The 22,823-nt window shown below is 38.0% G+C and overlaps 1 protein-coding gene and 1 pseudogene across 1 annotated transcript; one reads left to right on the top strand and one right to left on the bottom strand.

Moving 5' to 3' along the window:
- Window positions 1-170: 170 nt before the first annotated feature.
- Window positions 171-2,051, bottom strand: LOC114292606 (phylloplanin). The gene is made up of 2 exons (XM_028236600.2): window positions 1,811-2,051; window positions 171-616 (listed from the first exon to the last, which is right to left on the bottom strand). Exons 1-2 carry the CDS (start codon window positions 1,992-1,994, stop codon window positions 318-320), a joined length of 483 nt encoding a protein of 160 aa, XP_028092401.2. The 5' UTR covers window positions 1,995-2,051; the 3' UTR covers window positions 171-317.
- Window positions 1,993-19,038, top strand: LOC114292594 (putative 3-ketoacyl-CoA synthase 21 pseudogene; annotated as a pseudogene).
- Window positions 19,039-22,823: the final 3,785 nt, after the last annotated feature.

Below are 22,823 nucleotides of genomic sequence, written 5' to 3' on the forward strand. Positions count from 1 at the left end.
TGATGTTTACGTTCGAATCTTATTGTTAGGTATGGAACTTCCACTTCAGTTATTCTCCTTACCAATTGTTAAAAATAAGTAAATAAAATAAATAAATTGTTATGCTATTCTCATAGCCCGTTAATAAAACTGTCATTTTTATTTGGTTAGTTACGATCCTTTAATCAGATGATCATGTAGTTACCACACTTATGAAAGGCAAAAGCTTGGAGGCATTGACAACATGGATTGCAAATTAAAATACATAGCAAACAAGATTTCAACATTTTGTTTGATTACATGGCAATACACCTACCCTTGCAAAGGCCATTGACAATTCAAAAAAGATAGTTTAGGTTAGGGAGGAATTGAAATCCAGAGGGAATAATGTTGGAGATGTTGAGGAGGCCTTGAAGGGTGTTTCCGATGAACTGCAATGGCGACAGAAGCCCGCCAACAGAGGGGAGGTTGAGGTTGCAGTTGCTAAGTGGGGTGTTGACTAGCAGGTTACAATTGCTCAGAAGTGAAGAAAGAACAAACTGAAGAGGGTCCAACACCATTGAAAAAATTCCAAAATTGTTGGTTGTTGCACTTGAGACTGTGTTTCCAGCTCCACACTGCAATTGTACCTTTGCATCTGCATGAAAAAATGTATGTAAAAAACGCAAGAAAAATATTTGAAATCCCTAAAAAATCTACCACAATTTGACTAATGTGGTATGATAGGTGTCAGTTTTTAAATCACACACACTCAACTTTTTAGGGTTTAACTCTCTAACCATATCATTGTGAATAGATTTAAAAATTTAAATTATGGGTTTCTAACGTTACTTAAAACTCAACTAGAATGATATGACAGTAAAATTTTTGAAATTATAAATCACAATAATGGGTGATTTAGTTTGAGACGAAAAGAGTATAGAAAGTTACATTATTTTGTATATGAACTATGTAGAGAAATTCTGTTTGGATATCATTATATGTAGTTTGAGATGAAAAGGGTATAGAAAGCTACATTATTTTGTATAAATACTATGTCAATTCTGTTTGGATGCGTTCCATTTTACCAAAAAAAAAAAAAAAAAAAACCTATTTGGATATCATTATATGTACAGAAATGTTATGTTGGCCCAATTCATGGAGATTGTTTATAATTTTATTAAATTTTATTTTGAAAGATTGTATCTAAGGGTTTGGAGCATGCAACTTGTGTATTTAATAAGCAAAAATAATTTTAAAAAATTAAAAAGAAATCTAAAAAATAAAGAAAAATATTTTTAACTTTTTACTCTTTAATGATCAACCTTTAGACTAGCAAAAGATTGCATCAATCAAGCTCATTATGGTCTTTAGTGCGTGAAACGTGAAAGCACAAAATAAAAGTTATGTTATGCGCAGAAAGGTAGCGCTATACAAATAGAATTTGAATACAAAAATTTCGTACAAAATTATGAACTCATTCATATTCATAATAAAAAAAAGCCCATTACTATGATTAATAATTATAAAATTATGATTGACACATCATTCTATATGGCTTTATTATATAAAAATTTTGTATGATTAACATTTTTCTATGTATAATTGTGAATATATTTGACACAAAAAACTATAGGCATAGTTAGAATAATGATTCACACATATAATTTTACGCAAAAAATCTATATATTTAGATCGTTGTGACAGTGACCGTGCATGTTTTAATTTTAAAATAAAAATATCACAAAAAACCACATAATTCTATATGACAATTCTATACAAAATTATGTTTGTACAAAGTATCATAATAACAATTTAGGAAATTTGTGGTGGGTGTTTGGTTTATTATTACTTGGGAAGACAGGGGTTGAAGTGCCATTGACACCCATGTTGCCATTAGCAGTGCAGAAGACTGTGCCTTGGATTCTAATCAAACCCAAGAGACCACTTATCAGGCCCAGTTGGGCTTCAGCCATTGGGACAGCTGTCAAGGCAGCAATCAACAAGAAAACTAAGAGAAGGGATTTGAGAGCCATGGCTATAGTTGTTGTTACTGATGAGAGAGACTGCAAAAATATTAGTATTGGAGTGTTGCAAACTGACTTGTAGGGACTATGAGTGCATCTAGCTGCCAATTTATAGAGGAGAGGAGTGGATCAAGTGACTTTGAAGTTTTTGGATTGAAGAACAACAAAACGTGTGGTTAACAAGTGTTAGGCTGACATTGATAGATTGGCTTAAAAAAGTTTTATGTTCGTTAAAAACAGCTCAACTAATAAAACTCACTACATTGCAGTGACTAATGTTGATTCTTTTGTTTAGGTCTCTGATTAGACAAATTTACTACTTTTAAGAGCATCCACCTCACCAAAATAGGAAAAAAGTAAAATATAGCTAGCAAATCACAATCTGCTTGTTCTATAGTCTCAACAAATTATTTCTGAATTAACTTTTGGTTGAATTTACCACAGTATGTTGAGGTTCTATTCATTAATTATTCAATATTTTATTATTTTTTTGAGACAAGTTAATATATTTTTTATTATATTTTCTCACTCACCGAACATCTTACTGGATGTCCACCCGGTTGTCCTTGCAAAGAAGTAAGTTTTGCTGAATTTTGGCTTGACCAGTCGACCACCCCTCAGTGGTTTGCTTTCTTCGGCTACTGCTCTCTACTACTACTATGGTGCACTAGAAAAAATATATTTAAATTGAAAAAGATGAAAGAATAAAAAATAATATTTTAATAAAATAAAATTTTAGAATAGAGAGTTTGATGGAGTGTGTATATAAAAAAAAGGTTAGCTAAAATACAAAAATGGATTTTGAGTTATAATTTGACTCAAAATTTGCTGAGGCTGATGCGAATGCTCGAAGTTTCTTGTATTCAAATTTAAGCTTAACTTAAATTTTCTATTTTTGATTTTTTTTTTTTCGATTTTCCTTATTTATTTCATGCCAAGAAAGGAAAGTACACTACAACATATAAGAGTTTTAGAGACCAAATTATTTAGTCTCTAAAAGTGAAAATTTTGTTACAAAAAATATTTGAGAATCAATTTCTATTGTCGTGAGGATAGTCGTTAAAAAGTCGTCCCGAAAAGTAAAAAATAAGACTTTTAGCGAAAAAAATTTTAAAATGTCACTAATAAACACACTTTTAGGGACAAAATAATTTGTCTTAAAATGGTTTATTTTTTGAGACAAAAAATTTAGTCACAAAAAGATAATAATTCATCACTAATATCCATTTTTCGTTACTAAAAATATAATAACGACACTTTTCACAACAAAAATATTTGATTGTAAAAAATAATTTTCTTCCTAAATTTTGGTTTCTAAAACCTTAATTTTTTGTAGTGGTGCTTAGTAGATTATTTCCTAATTGTAACAAGATTCCTCTTTTTGTTATAAATAGCTTTTTAAAATTTTAAGGTTATTAGTTTTTAGTGGTTAACGATATTTCTTAAAGACTTTTTGAGTATGTTCGTGTTTGTTCTCGGTTCTCAACTCTTAATTTTACATGCTTTTATGCATTAATAGAACTAAGATATATGTATATTGAAAAATCTTTCCACCCAAAAAATATATCCAAACAATTGTTCAGAAAAATAAAATTTATGGTGTAAATTTAAATTTAATTAGTGTAGTATAAACCCACCTAAAATCAAAATTGAGGCCACATATTTCATTTTTAGAGTTGCTCCATACATAACAACTCAACTCAAGATACAAGTCATCATGTTGCTCAACTTTTAGTTCTACATGCTTTCTTGCATTAGTAGAGTTTGGATTCTATAGAAAAATGAAGTATATAGTGTAGCTTCAAATTTTGTATAGTGTGAGTCACATTTAAATCTCAGCCACATATGTTTTTATAATACTTAACTCAACTCAAGAGATAATCAAGTTGTATTTGGATTATCAATTCAGGTACGAAATTAAAAAGGAAAAAAGAGAAGGCGAGGAAAATGGAGCAAAAATTTAACTTCTTATCTTATATTTTTTCTCTTACTTTCCAAATCCCTATCTAAATTTTTTATCCAAACATAGCCTCAAAGGTATCACTTCAGTTCAATCACCACCGTGCATGCCACCTTTTGTGGGCATTACCCTACAAAGCAAACCCTAAGCTATATATCCAGTGGCATATGCATGCTTACTCTTTAATTAGCCCCCATTTGAAAGCTATTCTTAGTTCTCACAAGCCTATTTGAGTTCTCTTCTCTTCTCTTCTAGATATATGGTCCTATTTGCTGCAACTAGCTAAGCCAAAAGTCTTGAAACCTCTCCAATTTGTTTTTGGCATTACTTACACTTACATTATTATGTAGTGGTTGTCCCCAAACTAATGATTAACACTGCACAGCTACACTTCCTAGATTTGTTATGAAACAAAATGTTCTTTAACATATACAGAATTTTGATTTTATAATTAGATACAACTCTTTTGTATGAAAATAATAATCGAATTCTATTCACTTAGGATTTTTTAGGAAAGTTAATTTTGAATTAATCTCACTTGCATTACAATCTATCCTAGGTTTACATAGGGATACAATGAGAACAATGTAGAAAGAGGTAAAAATGACAAATCTTTGACTTTTATGTGATTTGATTTATTTTCAAAATTCTCTCATCATATTCCTTTTCTCCATATGCTCCCTTACTTTTCATGATTGATCTTCATTGCCCCTGAGTAGAGTTTTGGTGATGGTAACAAGGGTAGATATCCCTCTCCCCTTTCCTTTATTAATGTCTGATATAAGGTTTTTCTTTGAATCTTATTCAATAAAAGTTTACTTTTAAAAGGAAGGGAAAAAAAAAAAAAAAAAAAAATTGTAGATGTATTACTCTCATAAAATTTGGTTTGATTTTAATTTTGACTACCGAATATTTTACAATTCTCCAACATATATATGGTTCTCACTTGTATCATAACATATATCTCACAAGTTATGTTAGAGATTTTAAATAATTTATCAAATTTTCTACCAAACCTTTCACATGGATGTGGGATTCACACACATATGAGTTTGTGTGGGTCTCACATCCATGTGAAAGGTTTGATAAAAAAATTGATAAATTATTTGGTACCAATAGCATTTTCTATGTCTCACTTATGCTTCATTGATTTTCTTTTTATATGTCATTTATATGATATTCCCCTTTCAATTATGCCTTGATCTGTTTCTTCAATCCTCCCCCAATTTTCAAAATAAAAATTTTTCACTAGTCATACCAATTGTTAAAAATAAAAATAAAAATTCATTTAGTTTGACCCAATTTTGATTGTGTAACATTAGTATAAAAAGCGTCTTCATACTCCCACACCGACACAAGAATTGTCCACTCCAACTAATTGAGCTAGGTGTTTTTTTTTTTTTTTTTTGGAACGAGTCCGGATTTTGATCGGAGTACAGGGCGAGATCTCCATAGAGAGTCAGTTGCAAAGCAACAAATTCGCCCCCTCTAGGATTCGAACCTAAGTCACATCTGTGGAGAGGGAGGCCTTGCCCAGTAGGGCACCACCCCTGATGATTAATTGAGCTAGTTTAGTCTACCACTTTTGTACATTGTCAACTAAGAAGTAAAGAATGATTATTTTGTCCATGTAATTGTTAGGCCGTCTATTATTGATTGGGCACACCGCCAATATAAAATTCTTAGAAGACAGGATAATAACTCTTAATAGAGAAACTTTCTTTAGATATTTATTTTTTTCTATTACGAGACTCTTTCTTTTATTGATTTATTTGTTGTTGGGGTTATAATTAGACTTGCAGGTACGTATTGTCGAACTGTTTTACATTATTAATTGTCTAATTTGATATGATTTATTTGATATTTATAAATAATTTCTTATCAAGTGTATCTTGTAACGGTGATAAAGACTACATGGGCCAAAGTATTGAAATTCATATCCATGATTCATAATTCAAGGGAAGTCACTATTGGACTCGAAATCTTAAATATTCATTTCATGATATGTGGTAAGAAAAACAAGGCTAATGGGCCAAAGTCTATGCCACTCTAGCCTAAAATTAAGGTCAGAACTTTTTTGTCTGCAACCTTGGATTATTGTAAACAAGTAAATGAAGAAGCTACTAGTTAAAAAAATAAAATAGAGTTGAGGATCCAATAATTGACCCACAGCGAAACAGGCAACGAAGATAAGATAAACTTGGTGAAGAGGATCAAAACGAACAGAGCATTTTGCTCTGATACCATGAAGAAAAACTAGTTTTGTATTAATCTAACTTGTACAATCTACTAAACATGTGTTTATATAGGAATAAAATGAGAATATTATAGAAATAAATAAATGAAAAATGTCTCGCTTTTATGCGATTTGAGTTGCCTTTCATGTTATTTAGTTTGCTCAGTATTGTTTTATTTTTTGTTTTCTATTTTAATTTTTTGAAAAACAAGGGAAATTCGTATGTTTGGTTAGGTTTTCAAAATAAATTTTTTGATTTTTTTTGAAAGAAACTAAAAACTAATTTAGTGTAAAAATAAAATAAACAAAAACATCATCATTTTCACAAGATCTTATCTTTTTGGAGGAGGCATAATTTTTTTTTTTTTAAACTAGATGTTTATTTTTGTCAAATTAATTTCTATTTTTTTTTAAATAAATTCTAAAAATGAAACCAAACAGAATGAGCATATTTTTTATATTCAAACACTACTTCCCAAAAAAAAAAAAAAATACGATTAATATTTTTGGAATTTTATTTTTAGTTTTTTTTAAAAACACGAAAAAGGAAAAGAAAAAGGAAAGGCACAGGCCTTTAGCTCTTTAACCTAAATGGCACTTGCATTGCTACTAGTTCTGGATCTCTTCCAGTGGACCATACCAAAAAAGTGATGCTTCATACTTTGATTCCACCCTGGATTGGTTAAATTTGATTGTAAAATCAAAACAAAAATAGAGTAGGACATTATATTACACTAGTTGTGGTCCAATGAATTCCTCTTTTAACTACTTGACCATGCAATTCAACTTAAAAAGAGAATAAAATTTTCAAATTTAAAAATAGGGCCTGCCTTCCCTCCAGTCCGATCTGGGACTAGAGGGTGCTATTGGATCTTTAGGGACCCACCACAGGTCCTGTTTCGATAATCTGAACTATTCAATATGTAGAACTCGTCGAGTACTATATGTTTGGGAAAAAACACGTTAATCAGATATCGATAGTTACGTGATCAAATTAGTTTTGTATTAAAAAAAAAATAGACGGTGAAAAAATAAACGGTTGACAGAAAACTGATCCGATGAGATTGCTATCGATATCCGATCAACGTGATTTTTTATAATTATATAGTACTCGACGACTTCTACACATTAAAAGATTTGGATTATCAAAACGGGACTCGTAGTGGGCCTCCATGGGCCCAACAGTACCCTCCAGTGGAAGCCACCACCTAAAAATAAATGTGAATCAACTAATTGACAATATGTTGGTCTGATCACAAGAGGGGTGGTACCAATTCTGTGCAAAAAGGCAAGTGGGAGTGAGAAGTAGGGGACCGGATTCTCTGTCTTATATTCCTCTATCGCAAGATTATTAACGAGTTAGGCTCATATCCTTTTGTTGTAAAATTAGTAATGGGTTGGGCGATACCCTTTCTGTGCATGATTGATCATGGGTTTGGACCCAAACCCTTTATTGCAGGATTGATAATGGATCGGGCGAAAAAGGATGGATATGAAACAAATGATGGGACAAAAGATCGTATGCCTAAAATACCAATCAAGCATTAGGGTTCCTGGATGTTGATAGCCCTAAGGTTGAGTACTGATTTTTTCTTTACAATTTTGGTTCCTTGCTTTGTAGGATATTTTTTCACTTTTAGAGCACCAGCTCTTCAATAATTCATTTATTAAAAGGATTAAGATTGTTATGAGTTGGTTTAGATGTTGAGTAGTAAAATACAAAGAAACAAGAGAGAAGTTTTGGAAGGCAACAAAATGCTAAGGGTCAGGGTGTGACCCTTGCTTGCACATACAGTTATTTTGATACATGCACAAAAAGGGTGTTCAATGCCCTCCCAATCCACTCTCTTACCTCAGAAATTATCAAATAGGTCCAGAACGACAGGGTAAACATGTCTTCGGTACAGGATCATCTGTCTCTAAATTTCTCTATCCCTTTGTGGCTGTCTTAATACACATCTAAATATTGGATCGTGCCTCAAGATTTATGTGTCTCGATAGTCTTATATGATCTAATGATTGAAAGTATATATTAAGATAAAGGAACAAAGACATTTAGAGAGAGAAAAAATTTTACCCTAAAGTATAGGACCCTTGACCCTCTGTCTAAGTTTTCTTGTAATCCACTTCTTACCATCATGCATTAATATTCCTATACAATTCAATAGTTAAAATTGTATAGGAACATGAGAATAGCGAAATTTCGAGATAGAAGATCCTTACCCTTCCAACTTCCTCCTCCAATCTTTCAATCACTTCAAATATGCCACCACACACTACAGTTTACCAAAACAAACTTGATTCAATATCTCTTCAACAACAACAACCCCCAAAACTCTGTTTCTCTCATCTTGTTCTTCTCCATGGCCTCAATCCTTCATTTCGTTTAAAGTCTCTTTGACCTAATTTCCTCCATCATCACCCACCATTACACTATAATGGTACTAGCCATTGCAATCTCTACAATCTTCTTCTACCTTGTCTCCAAGAGAAAAGTTTCCATTTACTTGCTAGACTTCACATGCTACAAACCACCCAATTCTCTCAGACTACCCATGTCCATGTTCCTGGAACACATCATCCATGATGGGTTCGACCCCGATGCCATAGCTTTCCAAGTCAAGATCCTTTCAAGATCAGGTTTCAGCCAAGAAACCAGCATTTCACCATCTCTCAGACAAATACCCATTCGAAAATCGATATTGACAGAGAAGAGGCCTCGACAGTGCTGTTCTCTGCAGTCACAGAGTTGTTAGAACAAACTAACATAAACTTGAAATCCATAGACATTTTGATCACCAATTATAGTATGTTTTCACCCACACCTTCTCTCAGTGCAGTGGCTGTCAATGAGTTCAATATGAGAAGCAATATCATGAGCTTTAACTTGTCCGGAATGGGTTGTAGTGCTGGAATTAGATCAGTAGGTTTGGCTAAGGACTTGTTGAGAGTTCATAGGGACTGTTTGGCTCTGATTGTTAGCATTGAGATGTTGAATGAACATTAGTACACTGGCAAGAACCACTCCATGCTTCTATCCAATTGTCTATTTCGATTGGGGGGCGCGGCGATGTTGTTGTCTAGTAGAAACCAAGACAACAAGATTGATAAGTATGAGCTAAAGCATCTTGTGACAACAAACAAAGCTTGCGACGATCAATCCCACGCTTGTGTCTTCCTGGACACAGACATGGAGGGTAAAAGTGGAATATCTGTACGGGGAGGAAATAATTCTCCTCGTATAATCCTGTTGACCAAGTCCACGCTCCTCCGTACGACGTCGCTTTGTCACCTGAAAACACAAACGTGAGCTAGCCGGCGGGTGTGTGCCGGAAACCTCTCCGATGCCTAAGTCAGTAAGCTTGACAAATAGACAAAGTTTTATGCTCTCAGAAAGAATTGTGTTCAATTACCTCCTCCAAGGTGATGCTTGTGAGCTTTTATAAGTTTCCCGTGGCACAATCCTAGTAGGACTTGTATTTCTCCATGCAGAGTCCTCCTAGGATTCATTCTCCCAAGGATAATGCTTATCCTTTTACACCCTCCCCCACTGCTTAAACCAAGTGGGATGGTTTTCTTTATGGCCGAACTTTCATTTGACCGAAGTAAAATTGGCTATACCGAGCCACAGAGGGCCGAACTATCCTTAGCTCGGTCTTCTCCTCTAACTCCTTACTTCGGCTGCCTTGTTCAACCTTAGTGTGCTTATATCAAACTTCCAAGTAACAAGTTCTGACCGACCTAACCGTTGTAAGTCACGACCGGACTAATTCCGAAACCGGCCTCGAAAGAACATACTGTGACCGGACTAACCCTGAGATCGGCCTAACTCCGAGTTGCCACCGGACCGGAGTAGCTTTTCCATTCCTTTAGCCGAAGTAACTTCATCATTTGTGAGCCGAAGTAACTTTGTCTCCCCAAGGTCGGAGTAACATTGCTCTCCTGGGCCGGAATATCCATTACGGCCTTTTTACCTAGTCCTTCGTGTTTTGGGCCTCAACGCCCAACTCGCAGCTCGGCCCAATTTTCCCAAAAATTACCCTCTCAATTGCCCCTTAATTCCATCTGCAGAGCATGATTGGGATTACCAGTCCACCAACCGAGCTGGCATCGTTTTAAGCTATTCCGGCCGAACTAAAAACCGTCGAACTTTTAAGCCGAGCTAATTTTACTCCGGGCCCTATTTTGTCCGGTCGAAAACGTCTCTTCAATCATAGTGTCTGTAACGCTTCCCATTCTTATGACACGTGGCATGTTTTGGTTGGCTAAGGACGGCTGTCACGCCGTCTTCGTGCTTCGTGAATTTGAAACAGTTCCCGCTTTTTTCTTTCCTCATCCCTCTCTCATATTTCACAAAACACCCCTTCCTTACTGAATCACCCACTTGTATTCACGTACCCTACCTTCTCTCTCTGTCTTCATTTCTCTTGCTTCCAAATCTGTGCTCTTCATCGCTGCTACTGCTCCATCTTCAGCTTCTTGTTCTTCAATCTGGTAAGTAAGCTTACCCTTCTTGCTCTTTTTTATTTTCTTTACCATCTGTTCCTGTTTTGTATGCTTTTTGCAAACATTTTTCTCCATTTATCTGCTTTGCTTTTGTACTTTTTATGAAGAAACCAGTAGAACCCCATGTATGTATGAACTATTATGTAGAAAACCAGTCTTAGATCCAAAATCATATAGCAACCGGACTAGGATACTGTTTGTCCAATATTGGTAGATCACTTCAGCCAATAACCGAACTAGAACTTGTAGGAATATCAGTAGTTTCTTCTGAACCACTCTAGCCAAGATAAGATCACCGAACAAACGTGCACATACCGAACTAGGTACTTCGGTCTATAACCGAGCTAATCTTTCGGGGCCAAGCCGGCATTCTTAGTTCTTAAACCGAACTTAGAAAGCCGCCCCTAGGGGCTCAACCGAAGTAGCTTTCCTCACACAGCAACCGATTTAGGCCTTGGGACTACCAGCTTTCTTAGTTTTTTAGACCGAACTCAGAAAGCTGCCCCTAGACGTTAAACCGGTCTATCAAACAACCTGCTCCAACCGAGCTACCAGACCAGATGAAAGAACCAGTTCTTTGAGGCCGAAGTAGGGCTTTTATACCTTGCTTGTAAATTGTAGCACGGTCCATTGATCAGTGCTTTAACCCCCTCTGTTTTTTACTTTGCAGACTTAGGTTACCCAGGCACTCCTGCGTGTGCTCAACCGAGCTACTGAGCACGATTTTTGCACCGAAATAACTTATCCGTAATTTATACAACAAATGGGTAAGTATAGGTATTTAGTCGAAACCCCTGGTGGCATGGCCGAATTCAGGAAGGACTATGATATACCGGATGACGTTCATTTGACTTTAGCAAAAAAGGACGTCATTCCATGGGACAACGAAGGTTTCGTTCCTTTTACTCTTCAATCCATAATTGAGACCGGACTACGGTTTCCTGTACAACCGTTGATCTATGAGTTCCTTAGACAAACTAGGTTATGCCCCACCCAACTGTCCACCAATACATACCGTATTATTATGGGAATAGCCGCACTAAACCACCAAACCGGTTTAAACCTTGGCCTCGCCGAAATATTCCATCAATATTCCATCGGCTCGAAAGATGCTGGATGGGTCTATTACCTTAGGATCCGCCGCCGACGAGAGAAGATAATTAAGCACACACCGGACAAAGACCTTAATGATGATGACTTCTTCTGGGTCTCTGGGAATTTTGAGGATTTTCAAGCCCAAATTCCTGGCCGACCTATAAATTGGAAAAAGGGAGAGCCTGGTAATTTAACTTCGGTCCTCTTCCTTGTATTTTATTTCGATTTTTGTTAGTCTATTAACCGAACTAACACTTCTCTTTTTTGCAGATTTCGCCCATCTTCATTCCTTATATAGTTATCCAAACCTTGCAATTTTGCGAGCCGCCCTACGGATTAAAGAAAGAAGTTGGGCAAAGCTTTTGAATTTTGAGCCGACCTACCGGTACAGCGGTCACCGAAAAGCAAGAATGACTGACTTCCTTCTTGAAGAAGCACCTGAACCGGACCCAACTTTGCCCGAGATAAGACTTGTTCCACTAACCGCAGAAGAAGAGATGGCGAAGAGGAGCAGAGTTAGGGCCCTTCTCACCGAAACAACTAGGCCCGAAGTAACGCCTCCCAGTCGATCGTAGCCTGCTGTTGTGGCCCTTCCTTCTCAACAGCCATCCTCTTCCCGCCGAACCAAACATGCCCGAACTACCGAAACCGAGCAAGTTTTGGTTGATGAAGAACCTGCTATTCAGCCGAGCTTACCACCAAGCCCCCAACCGGAGTCTCCCGACCGAACCATCGGCAGCTGGGCACCAAAACTCACTTTCAACGACCGAGACATTCTAGATACAGACTCGGTTGTTGCTGAGAAAGACCACCTGTTGGCCATCAACCTGGCCAAGAGCGTGTGTCTGCCCAAAGACATGGAGCATCACCAAAAACAGTTAACCACCGAGCTGAAGTCCATCCGGTCTGCTACTAAATCCATGATTCTGGTTAGTAACTTCGGTCGCTTTTCTGTTTATTTTTCTTTTTCTTTTCAACTTTTTCTTCGGCTTAAAGGGAAGTTGTTGCTTTGTCAGGCCATTCAGAAAAACCAAATCACCCACAGGAACGTACTAGAGCTGAGGAAAGTGACTAGGCAAGCAGCGGCAGAAGCAGAGGCGAAGTCGGCCGAACTGGAAGAGGCCAGAAAGGAACTGGCCGAACTCCGAGGCGAGGTCGGCCGACTGACCGGAATGGTTAGTTCGGTCGAAGCTGAAAAACAAAAGACTGCTATTGCTCTGAAGGACAAGTACTTGCGTGAGCTGGTGAAGCTTGAAAGAAAGAAAGATGCCGAAATAAAGGAGAAGGTGAAGGAGGCTGACAAACAAGGCTTCAAGAGGGCAGAGGATGCTTACGCCCAACAATGCGATGCTGCCAAGGAGTTGTTCTTTAAGTGCGGCTGGAGGGGAGCCGTTGAGAAGCTCGGTCATGATCCCCAGACCGAGGTTTTCAACCCTCCAGCCTACTTTATACCGAACTCCCTGATGGAATATGCCAAAGCCATGCAACAGCAGTTCCTTGAGGGCTCAGACGATGAGGACTCTGATGAAGACTCTGCCCCTGAGGATACTTCGGTTGTGAATGCAGATCAGGTAGTTCGGTCGGAGCCCATGGTGGAAGATCTAACTATTGATCAACCAAGTGAAACCGTAGCTCCGGCCGAAACCATTCTTCATTCTGACAACGTCCTCGCGCCTGAAACCGGTCTTCGGGTTGACGCCGATGCTGCCTTCGACGCCGAGATCGAAGATCTTTTTTCTTGACTTTGTACTTTTTTCTTTCTTTGTAACCGAACTATGCCCCTTTGTATTGACTTTTGTTTTGAATGAAAATTTTACGCAACTCTTACTCCGGTTTTGATTTGTATGTCTGCACTTTGTAATGTCTTCTATTACTCCAACTGTTATTTCGGTTTTAGCTTTTTACACTATGCTTACCAGCCAACCACTCCTTAGCCGATATACTTACTTCGGCTGAGGAGTAACAAGAGTTGGTTTATTCCAGCAAACCACTCTTCAGCCTTGCACTTACTTCGGCTGAAGAGTAACAAAAGTTGGTTTATTCCGGCCAACCATTCTTCAGCCTTGCACTTACTTCGGCTGAAGAGTAACGCGAGTTGGTTTATTCCAGCCAACCACTCGTCAGCCATGCACTTACTTCGGCTGAAAAGTAACAAGTGTTGGTTTATTCCAGCCAACCACTCTTCAGCCATGCACTTACTTCGGCTGAAGAGTAACAAGTGTTGGTTTATTCCAGCCAACCACTCTTCAGCCATGCACTTACTTCGGCTGAAGAGTAACAAGTGTTGGTTTATTCCAGCCAACCACTCTTCAGCCATGCACTTACTTCGGCTGAAGAGTAACAAAAGTTGGTTTATTCCAGCCAACCACTCTTCAGCCATGCACTTACTTCGGCCGAAGAGTAATAAGTGTTGGTTTATTCCAGCCAACCTCTAAGTTAGTTTTTTCCAGCTAACTTAGAATAATGTTTGGTTATTCCGACCAAACGTCCTGCAGCCTGGATCCTTATCCTGGGCTTAGGAAGGGTGTTGGTTTATTCCAGCCAACCTCTAAGTTAGTTTTTCCAGCTAACTTAGAATAATGTTTGGTTATTCCGACCAAACGTCCTGCAGCCTGGATCCTTATCCTGGGCTTAGGAGGGGTGTTGGTTTATTCCAGCCAACCTCTAAGTTAGTTTTTCCAGCTAACTTAGAATAATGTTTGGTTATTCCGACCAAACGTCCTGCAGCCTGGATCCTTATCCTGGGCTTAGGAAGGGTGTTGGTTTATTCCAGCCAACCTCTAAGTTAGTTTTTCCAGCTAACTTAGAATAATGTTTGGTTATTCCGACCAAACGTCCTGCAGCCTGGATCCTTATCCTGGGCTTAGGAGGGGTGTTGGTTTATTCCAGCCAACCTCTAAGTTAGTTTTTCCAGCTAACTTAGAATAATGTTTGGTTATTCCGACCAAACGTCCTGCAGCTTGGATCCTTATCCTGGGCTTAGGAGGGGTGTTGGTTTATTCCAGCCAACCTCTAAGTTAGTTTTTCCAGCTAACTTAGAATAATGTTTGGTTATTCTGACCAAACGTCCTGCAGCCTGGATCCTTATCCTGGGCTTAGGAAGGGTGTTGGTTTATTCCAGCCAACCTCTAAGTTAGTTTTTCCAGCTAACTTGGAATAATGTGTTTACAATGTACCTAGACTTTACTAATGCTAACTTGTACAGAGAACAACTCATGCTGAAAAGAATTGCTTGTTTTATTGAGAAAAGAAAAAATTACACATGCTAGAAAGAGAAAAACTAAAAGTAAAATAACTTGAGGTTGGCCGTGTCCCATGGCCCAGGGATTGCTTTGCCGTCCTTGTCTTGGTGGTATGCCCCTTTGTCTGTTAACCAAACCACTTTGTAAGGACCTTCCCAGTTTGGCCTTAACTTGCCATCTCCTGGTCCTCCACTGCTTTCCGATCCGCCGCTTTGCTGACATTTGTGAATAGCTCATTACTCTCCGGTTCTTCCACCGAATGAACATATCCTTTGGCAGCGCGGCTGCCATTCGCCATGACGAAGCATTGCTTTGACATGATCTGATCTCCATAGACTTCTTCAATTATGCCGGTGTTGTTGGGGAACCGCATTACTTGGTGGTAGGATGACGCCACTGATCGTATGGCATGCAGCCATGTTCTGCCCAAGATGATGTTGTAAGTGGAGGGGACCTTCAATACCCAGAACTCCACTTGTTTTGTCACGGTTCCTGCTCTGACTGGAAGAATGATTTTGCCGACGGGCCATTCTGGCATGGAGTTGAACCCAATTAGGGGAGATACGGCAGGTGCCAAGTCTTTGTCTTGCAGCTTCAATTGCTTGAATGTCTCGTAGTACATGATTTCACATGAACTACCCTGTTCAATCAGAATCCGCTTGACGTCAAAATCCTTGACTCGGAGAGTGACGACCAGGGCATCATTGTGGGGGCAGTAAATTCGTTCCAAGTCTTTGTCAGAAAAAGTCATGACGTTTGTTGCCTCCGTCTTCCCCTTCTTGATGGCTGGTTGGGCACTTAGTACTTCTCTAAAGTGTTCTGCCTTTTTGATCGATCCCTTGAGCTCGCATACACGCTCAGGTTCAAAGACTCCATGTATGACATTGATGACGCCTTGAGGCGGGGCGTCTATTGGCATTCCATTGGGGTGGTTATTATGGTCCTGGGGGGCTGGCTGCGTCCCTCCTTCAATGTACTTATCCAAGTGTCCTGCTGCCACCAATTCCTCCAAGTGCTGTCTCAGTGGCATGCAATTCTCAGTCCGGTGCCCCTTTTCTTGGTGGAAGGTGCACCGTGATCTGTCGTCGTAGTCTTTCTGGGCTTCTCCTAGCTTGGCTGGCCACTTGACGAAAGGCTCATCTCTTATTTCGCTCAGAATCCGATATATTGGTTTCTTGAACACCGTTGTTATGGCAGTGCGGATTCTCAACCATTTTTTATCTGGGTCTTCTCCGTTATCTCGTCTGCCGCGTCCGTTTCTGTTCTGACGATCCACTGTATTGACCTTTGCTGAGGTTTTCTTTTCTGGTACTGCGGTCGTACTAGATTTGGCTTTGGCACGTGAGCCATCCTCTTCTACCCTGATGTGCTGATGCACTCTTTCCATCAGGGCCTCCATGGTGAGGGGTGGCGTCATGGTGATCGAGTCCCTTAGTCGATTCCCTACTGGTAGGCCTCTTTTATACTGCGCAATGGCTAGATTGGTGGGGCAGTCTCCAATCTGGTTGAATGTCTCCCAGTAGCGACTGTTGTAAGATCTGAGGGTCTCTTTTTCACCCATGTCGATGGAGAGTAACTGGTCTATCTCCACCGGTGTTTTAGTATTTGTCCGAAACCTTGTTACGAACGCTTCTGCCAATTGGGCCCAGGAGGCTATGCTGCCCTCTGGGAGTTTTTCAAACCAAGTCAAGCCTAGGTCGCCCAGACTTGATGGGAAGAGTATGCACATTAAGGCCTCGTTTCGCCTGTACACAGCCATGACTTGGCGAAAGTGGCTCAAGTGTGAATACGGGTCCGTCTTCCCTTCATATGTATTGAATTTCGGCTGAAGGAAGCCTGCTGGTAGGGGTGCGTTTTCGATCGCTGGGACAAACGGCGAAGTCTGTAGTCTTGCTAATGCCTTGTCCGTTGGTTCGTAGGCCGGTCGCGGTATTGGCATTCCAACCTCGACGCTTCCATGCGTCCGAGGAGCCAACCGTTGTAAGGCCGAAACTCGGTGTGGATCTCTTGCCCTGGCATCCTCCTTGCATCGTGCTTTTTCTTCTAGCACGGTTCGTAAGTCGGATGACCTGGGCAGCACTGTTTGTCTGGATCTGGTTTGGTGTGAATGTGAAGGCCAATACGTGCTTCCTTCAGTGTATGATCTTTCGGATCTCGTCCTCTCAGACCTGGAGTGACGAGTCCTTGAAAATAAGGAGTGAGTGTCGCCTGTCCTGAGGCTTCTGCTCTCTCCTTGGGAGGGTGTAGTATTCCTACTACGATTTTCTGAGTGGGGAGGGGGCGTCTTGTGCTTGCGCCCCTCTCCTGTCGCCACATCTTTAGTCTTCATCTGGCGTTTCAAAGCCTCCATGTCCGCCGCCATCCTTCGAATTAGTTCATCTTGTTCTTTCACGCGATCTTCCAGGGCTTGAGGATCCATCCTCCTCCTTTGCCTGTCAGGGCTCTGAGAATGTCGTGGGCTGCTATTCCGCCTTCCCCTGCCACTCCTCCTGGAGTTATGTTGTTGGGGCTCCAGATCTGCCATAGGAGGGACAGAGGGTAATCCTTCGCGCCTTGCGCCCCCCTCTGGAGTTAGTCCGTCGACGGCGGACTGTGGCAAGTCTTCAATGTGTGCCATTGAATGAGAAAAGGAGAAGCTTAGTCAAGAGGTTTTTGTTCTTGTCTGTTCTTCCCACAGACGGCGCCAATTGTACGGGGAGGAAATAATTCTCCTCGTATAATCCTGTTGACCAAGTCCACGCTCCTCCGTACGACGTCGCTTTGTCACCTGAAAACACAAACGTGAGCTAGCCGGAGGGTGTGTGCCGGAAACCTCTCCGATGCCTAAGTCAGTAAGCTTGACAAATAGACAAAGTTTTATGCTCTCAGAAAGAATTGTGTTCAATTACCTCCTCCAAGGTGATGCTTGTGAGCTTTTATAAGTTTCCCGTGGCACAATCCTAGTAGGACTTGTATTTCTCCATGCAGAGTCCTCCTAGGATTCATTCTCCCAAGGATAATGCTTATCCTTTTACACCCTCCCCCACTGCTTAAACCAAGTGGGATGGTTTTCTTTATGGCCGAACTTTCATTTGACCGAAGTAAAATTGGCTATACCGAGCCACAGAGGGCCGAACTATCCTTAGCTCGGTCTTCTCCTCTAACTCCTTACTTCGGCTGCCTTGTTCAACCTTAGTGTGCTTATATCAAACTTCCAAGTAACAAGTTCTGACCGACCTAACCGTTGTAAGTCACGACCGGACTAATTCCGAAACCGGCCTCGAAAGAACATACTGTGACCGGACTAACCCTGAGATCGGCCTAACTCCGAGTTGCCACCGGACCGGAGTAGCTTTTCCATTCCTTTAGCCGAAGTAACTTCATCATTTGTGAGCCGAAGTAACTTTGTCTCCCCAAGGTCGGAGTAACATTGCTCTCCTGGGCCGGAATATCCATTACGGCCTTTTTACCTAGTCCTTCGTGTTTTGGGCCTCAACGCCCAACTCGCAGCTCGGCCCAATTTTCCCAAAAATTACCCTCTCAATATCCATATCGAAAAGCGTGGTGAACGTGGCTGAGGAAGCCTTAAAGGCGAACATGGCATCGTTGGGCCTACGATTTTTGCCTTTTAAAGTGCAATTTCGATACGGGTTATCGCTGATTTGGAAAAAAAGAGTGTACACACCAGATTTCACAATCGTTAGCATTTCTGCATTCATGCGGGAGGGAGGGTGGTGATACAGGCGATCGAGAAAGGTCTGAATCTGAGAGAGGAAGATGTGGAGGCACCAAAGATGACACTTCATAGGTTTGGAAACACATAATCTTCATCAATTTGGGATGAGTTGAGCTATTTGGAAGCCAAAGGGAGGGTGAGAAGGGGTGATAGTGTGTGTCAAATTGTATTGGGAAGTGGGTTCAAGTGCAATAGTGTGGTGTGGAAATGTCTTCATAGTATTGAGACGCGGGATGGCTGGCTTGGAGTGGATCCACTCATACCCTGTAGAAGTGCCTGACATTGTGAAGATTGATTAAAACAAAAGCAATGTAATGCACTGCACAATTCTAATATCTATATAATATGGCCGTTCGATTTTTGAAAATGTCTCAAAATATATTAGAGATGCATTTTGAATAAACAGTTTAGATTATTTCATCTAACAATTTAAGGGTCAAAATAATTTCTTTACTTTTACTTTTCCCCTAAAATATCTCTCTTTCTATCATTTTTTGAGTCTTTTCACCTATCTACCCACTCATCCACCCTTTTTTTTTTTTTTTTTTTTTGAGTCTATTTCCAAATTTCAAGTGTAGTGTATTACTTTCTCCAATACAATTGTCTTCATCGGAAATGGATCTTTGGTTTGTTTTTTAATTTTGTTTTTTTTTGTTTTTTTTTTTTTTGTGTGTATAAAATGATATTGGACTTTTAAAAGTATCTCTTAGGACAAAGTTTGACTACAGTTTTTTTTAAAAAAAAATTAGACAACTCACAACAAAAAAAAATCTTAGAGTTTGACCATGGTAATAAAATAAATCTTGTGGTTTTAATTTTTTTTTTTTAATTTAAACCATTATTTTTTAATCTAAATTATTTGTCTATTTTTATTAAATAAAACTGGCATAAAAAGTGTATTTTAGCCATTAAACTTAATGTAAGTATACATAAAATCTTTAAAATATCATTTTTTATTGAGTTTAATGACTAAAATATCATTTTTTTCGTTAGTTTTGCTTAATATAAATAGATAAATAGTTTGGATTGAAAACAAATCAAAATATTAGAGTTTAAATTGACAAAATTAAAATCTAAAGGCTTATTTTGTTATAAGGGTAAAATCCTAAATATATTTATTTGTTTATTTATAATCTCTCCAACAAATTTAACCAAATTATTATTGATTTTCTTATTGGTTGTATTTAAAAAAACTAGGTTACGAATTGTTAAAAATAAAATAATGTTAAAATATTAAAATATTAATGCACATTTCACATATTCATACACACTTATATATATATATATATATATATATATATATTAGTGTATGCCCGTGTCTAAAGGCACGATATAATTAATAATGAGATCAAAATATAATTGAGTATAAAATTATTAAGTTAAAATGTAACTTATCAAATTTGTTGCTAAAAATTTGATGTGAAAATATAAATACAAGTCCGATTAGTTATTCGGAAATAAAAATATGTTATCTTTGTCACTGAGGTGGGCTTTTTCAGTCTTTAGACAAAGGAAAATGTTTGGTAGTTCAAAATTTTGTGACTCAAATGGCTTAAATTTGTCAAAACGACGTCGTTTTACGCTCATTTACACTCAAAATGACATCTTTTTAAGTGATTTGAGCCATTTGAGCCACAAAATTTTGAGCTACCTAGCATTGTTGTTAAACAAATCACACCATCACCATTATCTCTCTTATCTCTCCTTGTGAAAAGATTACATTTTAATAACAAAACTAAACCATTTTTTTTTGTTAACAGAATCCAATTTAAACCCAATTTAAATTTTGAATTCAAATTTGTTCACCAAAGAAAAAAAACATTTTTCAAAAAAATATTTTCCAATTATATTTTGATCTCATCATTAAACATAAATATTTCTAATGATATTCCGTCTCTTAATAACCAAACAACTTCTATTTTTTTTATTTATTTAAATTTTGAATTCAACTTTGTAAACTAAAAAAAAATTCTACAAACATTTTTTAACATGACTATAATCAAACTCAGCAACACCAGCCAACACACAAAGCAAATGCAAAAATAAATAAATAAATAAAAAGGGGCCAATTTCACTTGTCCTTTGCCTCCAAATCCCTCTTCTTTTTTTCTTTTTTTTTTTCTTTTTTTTTACTAACTATAAAAACCCATAAATTTAGGGCATGCTCTTCACTTTTAAGAGCATAAAACACATACACCCATAAATCTAGGGCATGCCCGGATTATAGAAAAAAATAAAATAACGTAAAATAAAAATAATGTTTGGTTTCTCACTCCTCTTCCTTTCTCTCTCTTCCTCTCTCCCAACCCCTCCAATTCCAAACCCTCCTCCTACAATTCCTTCCAAAACCACAGTCTCTCTCATGGACAACAACCCAATATTCAAAAACTCTCACTGTCGATCAGAATCTGAAATCACCCTCTTCGTACACACTGGCGGAGCCTAGACATTAAATCAGAGAAGGCACTTATTAATTATAACATTGAAAATTTTTACAAAAAATATTTCATATAAATTTTTACGATTGATTTCGAGAAAGATATACATATATATATATATATATATATATTATTTGTAACTAGTATATCATGGACAATATAAAAAAAAGTCATGGATATAAATTTTAAAATAAATTGTATAATGATAAAGTAATTTTTTATACAAAATTTCAGTAAAAATTCAATATAATAATAATACCACGTCATCATTAACATATGATATCACTAATCAATAGTAAAGAAATACATAAAGGATGAATCCCATATGTTAAATGCAACTAATAATTCAATAAATTTCATATCTTTATTGAGATTAATTATAATTGTATGTCAATAATGATATGTCAATAATGATAGACATCACCATTGTATTGAAATTTTCATAAATAATAATATGACTTATTGTAATATCTTTATTTTCAATAAAAAAAAAACAACCATTATTATTCTCATAATTTTAAAAATGTTCTAAATAATATTTTATAATTTTTTTATTTAAAACATTTTCTTTATGTTTGCAAAAAAAAAAATTCCAAAACCCAGGGGGGGCACGTGACCTCCCTAGACTCTCTGTGCTCCGCCACTGTTCGTACAGTTTCACCACCCTCACCGAAAACAATCCTCTCCGAAACCACCCTCATTGCCACCCCAAAATGCCTCTTCCACACCCCCTCCAACACGACGCAGTAGGGCCAAAACCTTATTTGCGGCTATCTACGACAACACTACCACCGGCCACGACTTTGGCATGTATCATACGGCGACGGTTTGTTTGGATCTGGTGTTGCCCGTGTTGAAAATGCTACACTCAGATCGACCCAATCTTCGATCTAACCAAATTTACTCACCGAGCTGTAACAACCGTCATATGTGTCTCTATCAGGTATTGTATAGCAATGATTTGTTTACGGTGGGCGATTTCTCAATCGAAATGTTGAAGTTTCGGAGGACCAAAGTCCCCAACGTTGCTCTCGGATGCAGTCATGACAACAAAGGGTTATTCGTCGACGCCGCCAGGTTGTTGGGTTTGGACCAAAGGAAGTGAGGCTGAAAGACAAAAGAGAGAGTGTTTAGTAAGGCTGGAAATTGAGAAGTGAGGCTGAGAGCCTTAAGAGAGATAGAAGAGTTTAGAGAGAGTGAGAAGAGCCTGGGGAAGAGAGGGAGTGAATGTGTATTGTGAAATTTAAAATCTGAAAAGTGAAGCCGAGAGATAGGAGAGTGTAGAGAGAAAGTGAGGTGAGACGTGAGAGAGAAAGAGGGAGGATGGATGGGTGCAAAGTTTTAGATGGTGATGTTAGATGTGAAGATGCTGCTGTGCATAAACCACAGCAGCAACTACTGCACATGGTACAGTATCGTTTTGTTTCTTTGTTTTTTTTTTTTTTTTTTTTTTTTGGCTCATTGTTGTTGAATGGTATTGGCTTTTAAAAATATTTCTTGTGGCGAAATGTTTCATTAATTTTCTTATTGGTTTCTTTTATTTAAAAGAAAAAATCTTTGACCAAAATATTACTGATTTTCTTATTGATTATTAATATATAATTTTCTTATTTTCTTACTAATGTTAGAAAAATTTTAAATTTTTA

The sequence above is a fragment of the Camellia sinensis genome, chromosome 7 (genome assembly GCF_055761805.1).
Source record: "Camellia sinensis isolate YWXY chromosome 7, ASM5576180v1, whole genome shotgun sequence".
Lineage (NCBI taxonomy): Eukaryota > Viridiplantae > Streptophyta > Magnoliopsida > Ericales > Theaceae > Camellia > Camellia sinensis.

Excerpts from the sequence above, each read along its gene's own strand:
- LOC114292606 (XM_028236600.2), bottom strand. The coding sequence starts at position 1,994 with ATGGCTCTCAAATCCCTTCTCTTAGTTTTCTTGTTGATTGCTGCCTTG. Across the intron at positions 617-1,810 it reads TTCAACCCCTGTCTTCCCAA|ATGCAAAGGTACAATTGCAG; the intron begins GTAATAATAAAC and ends TTTTTCATGCAG.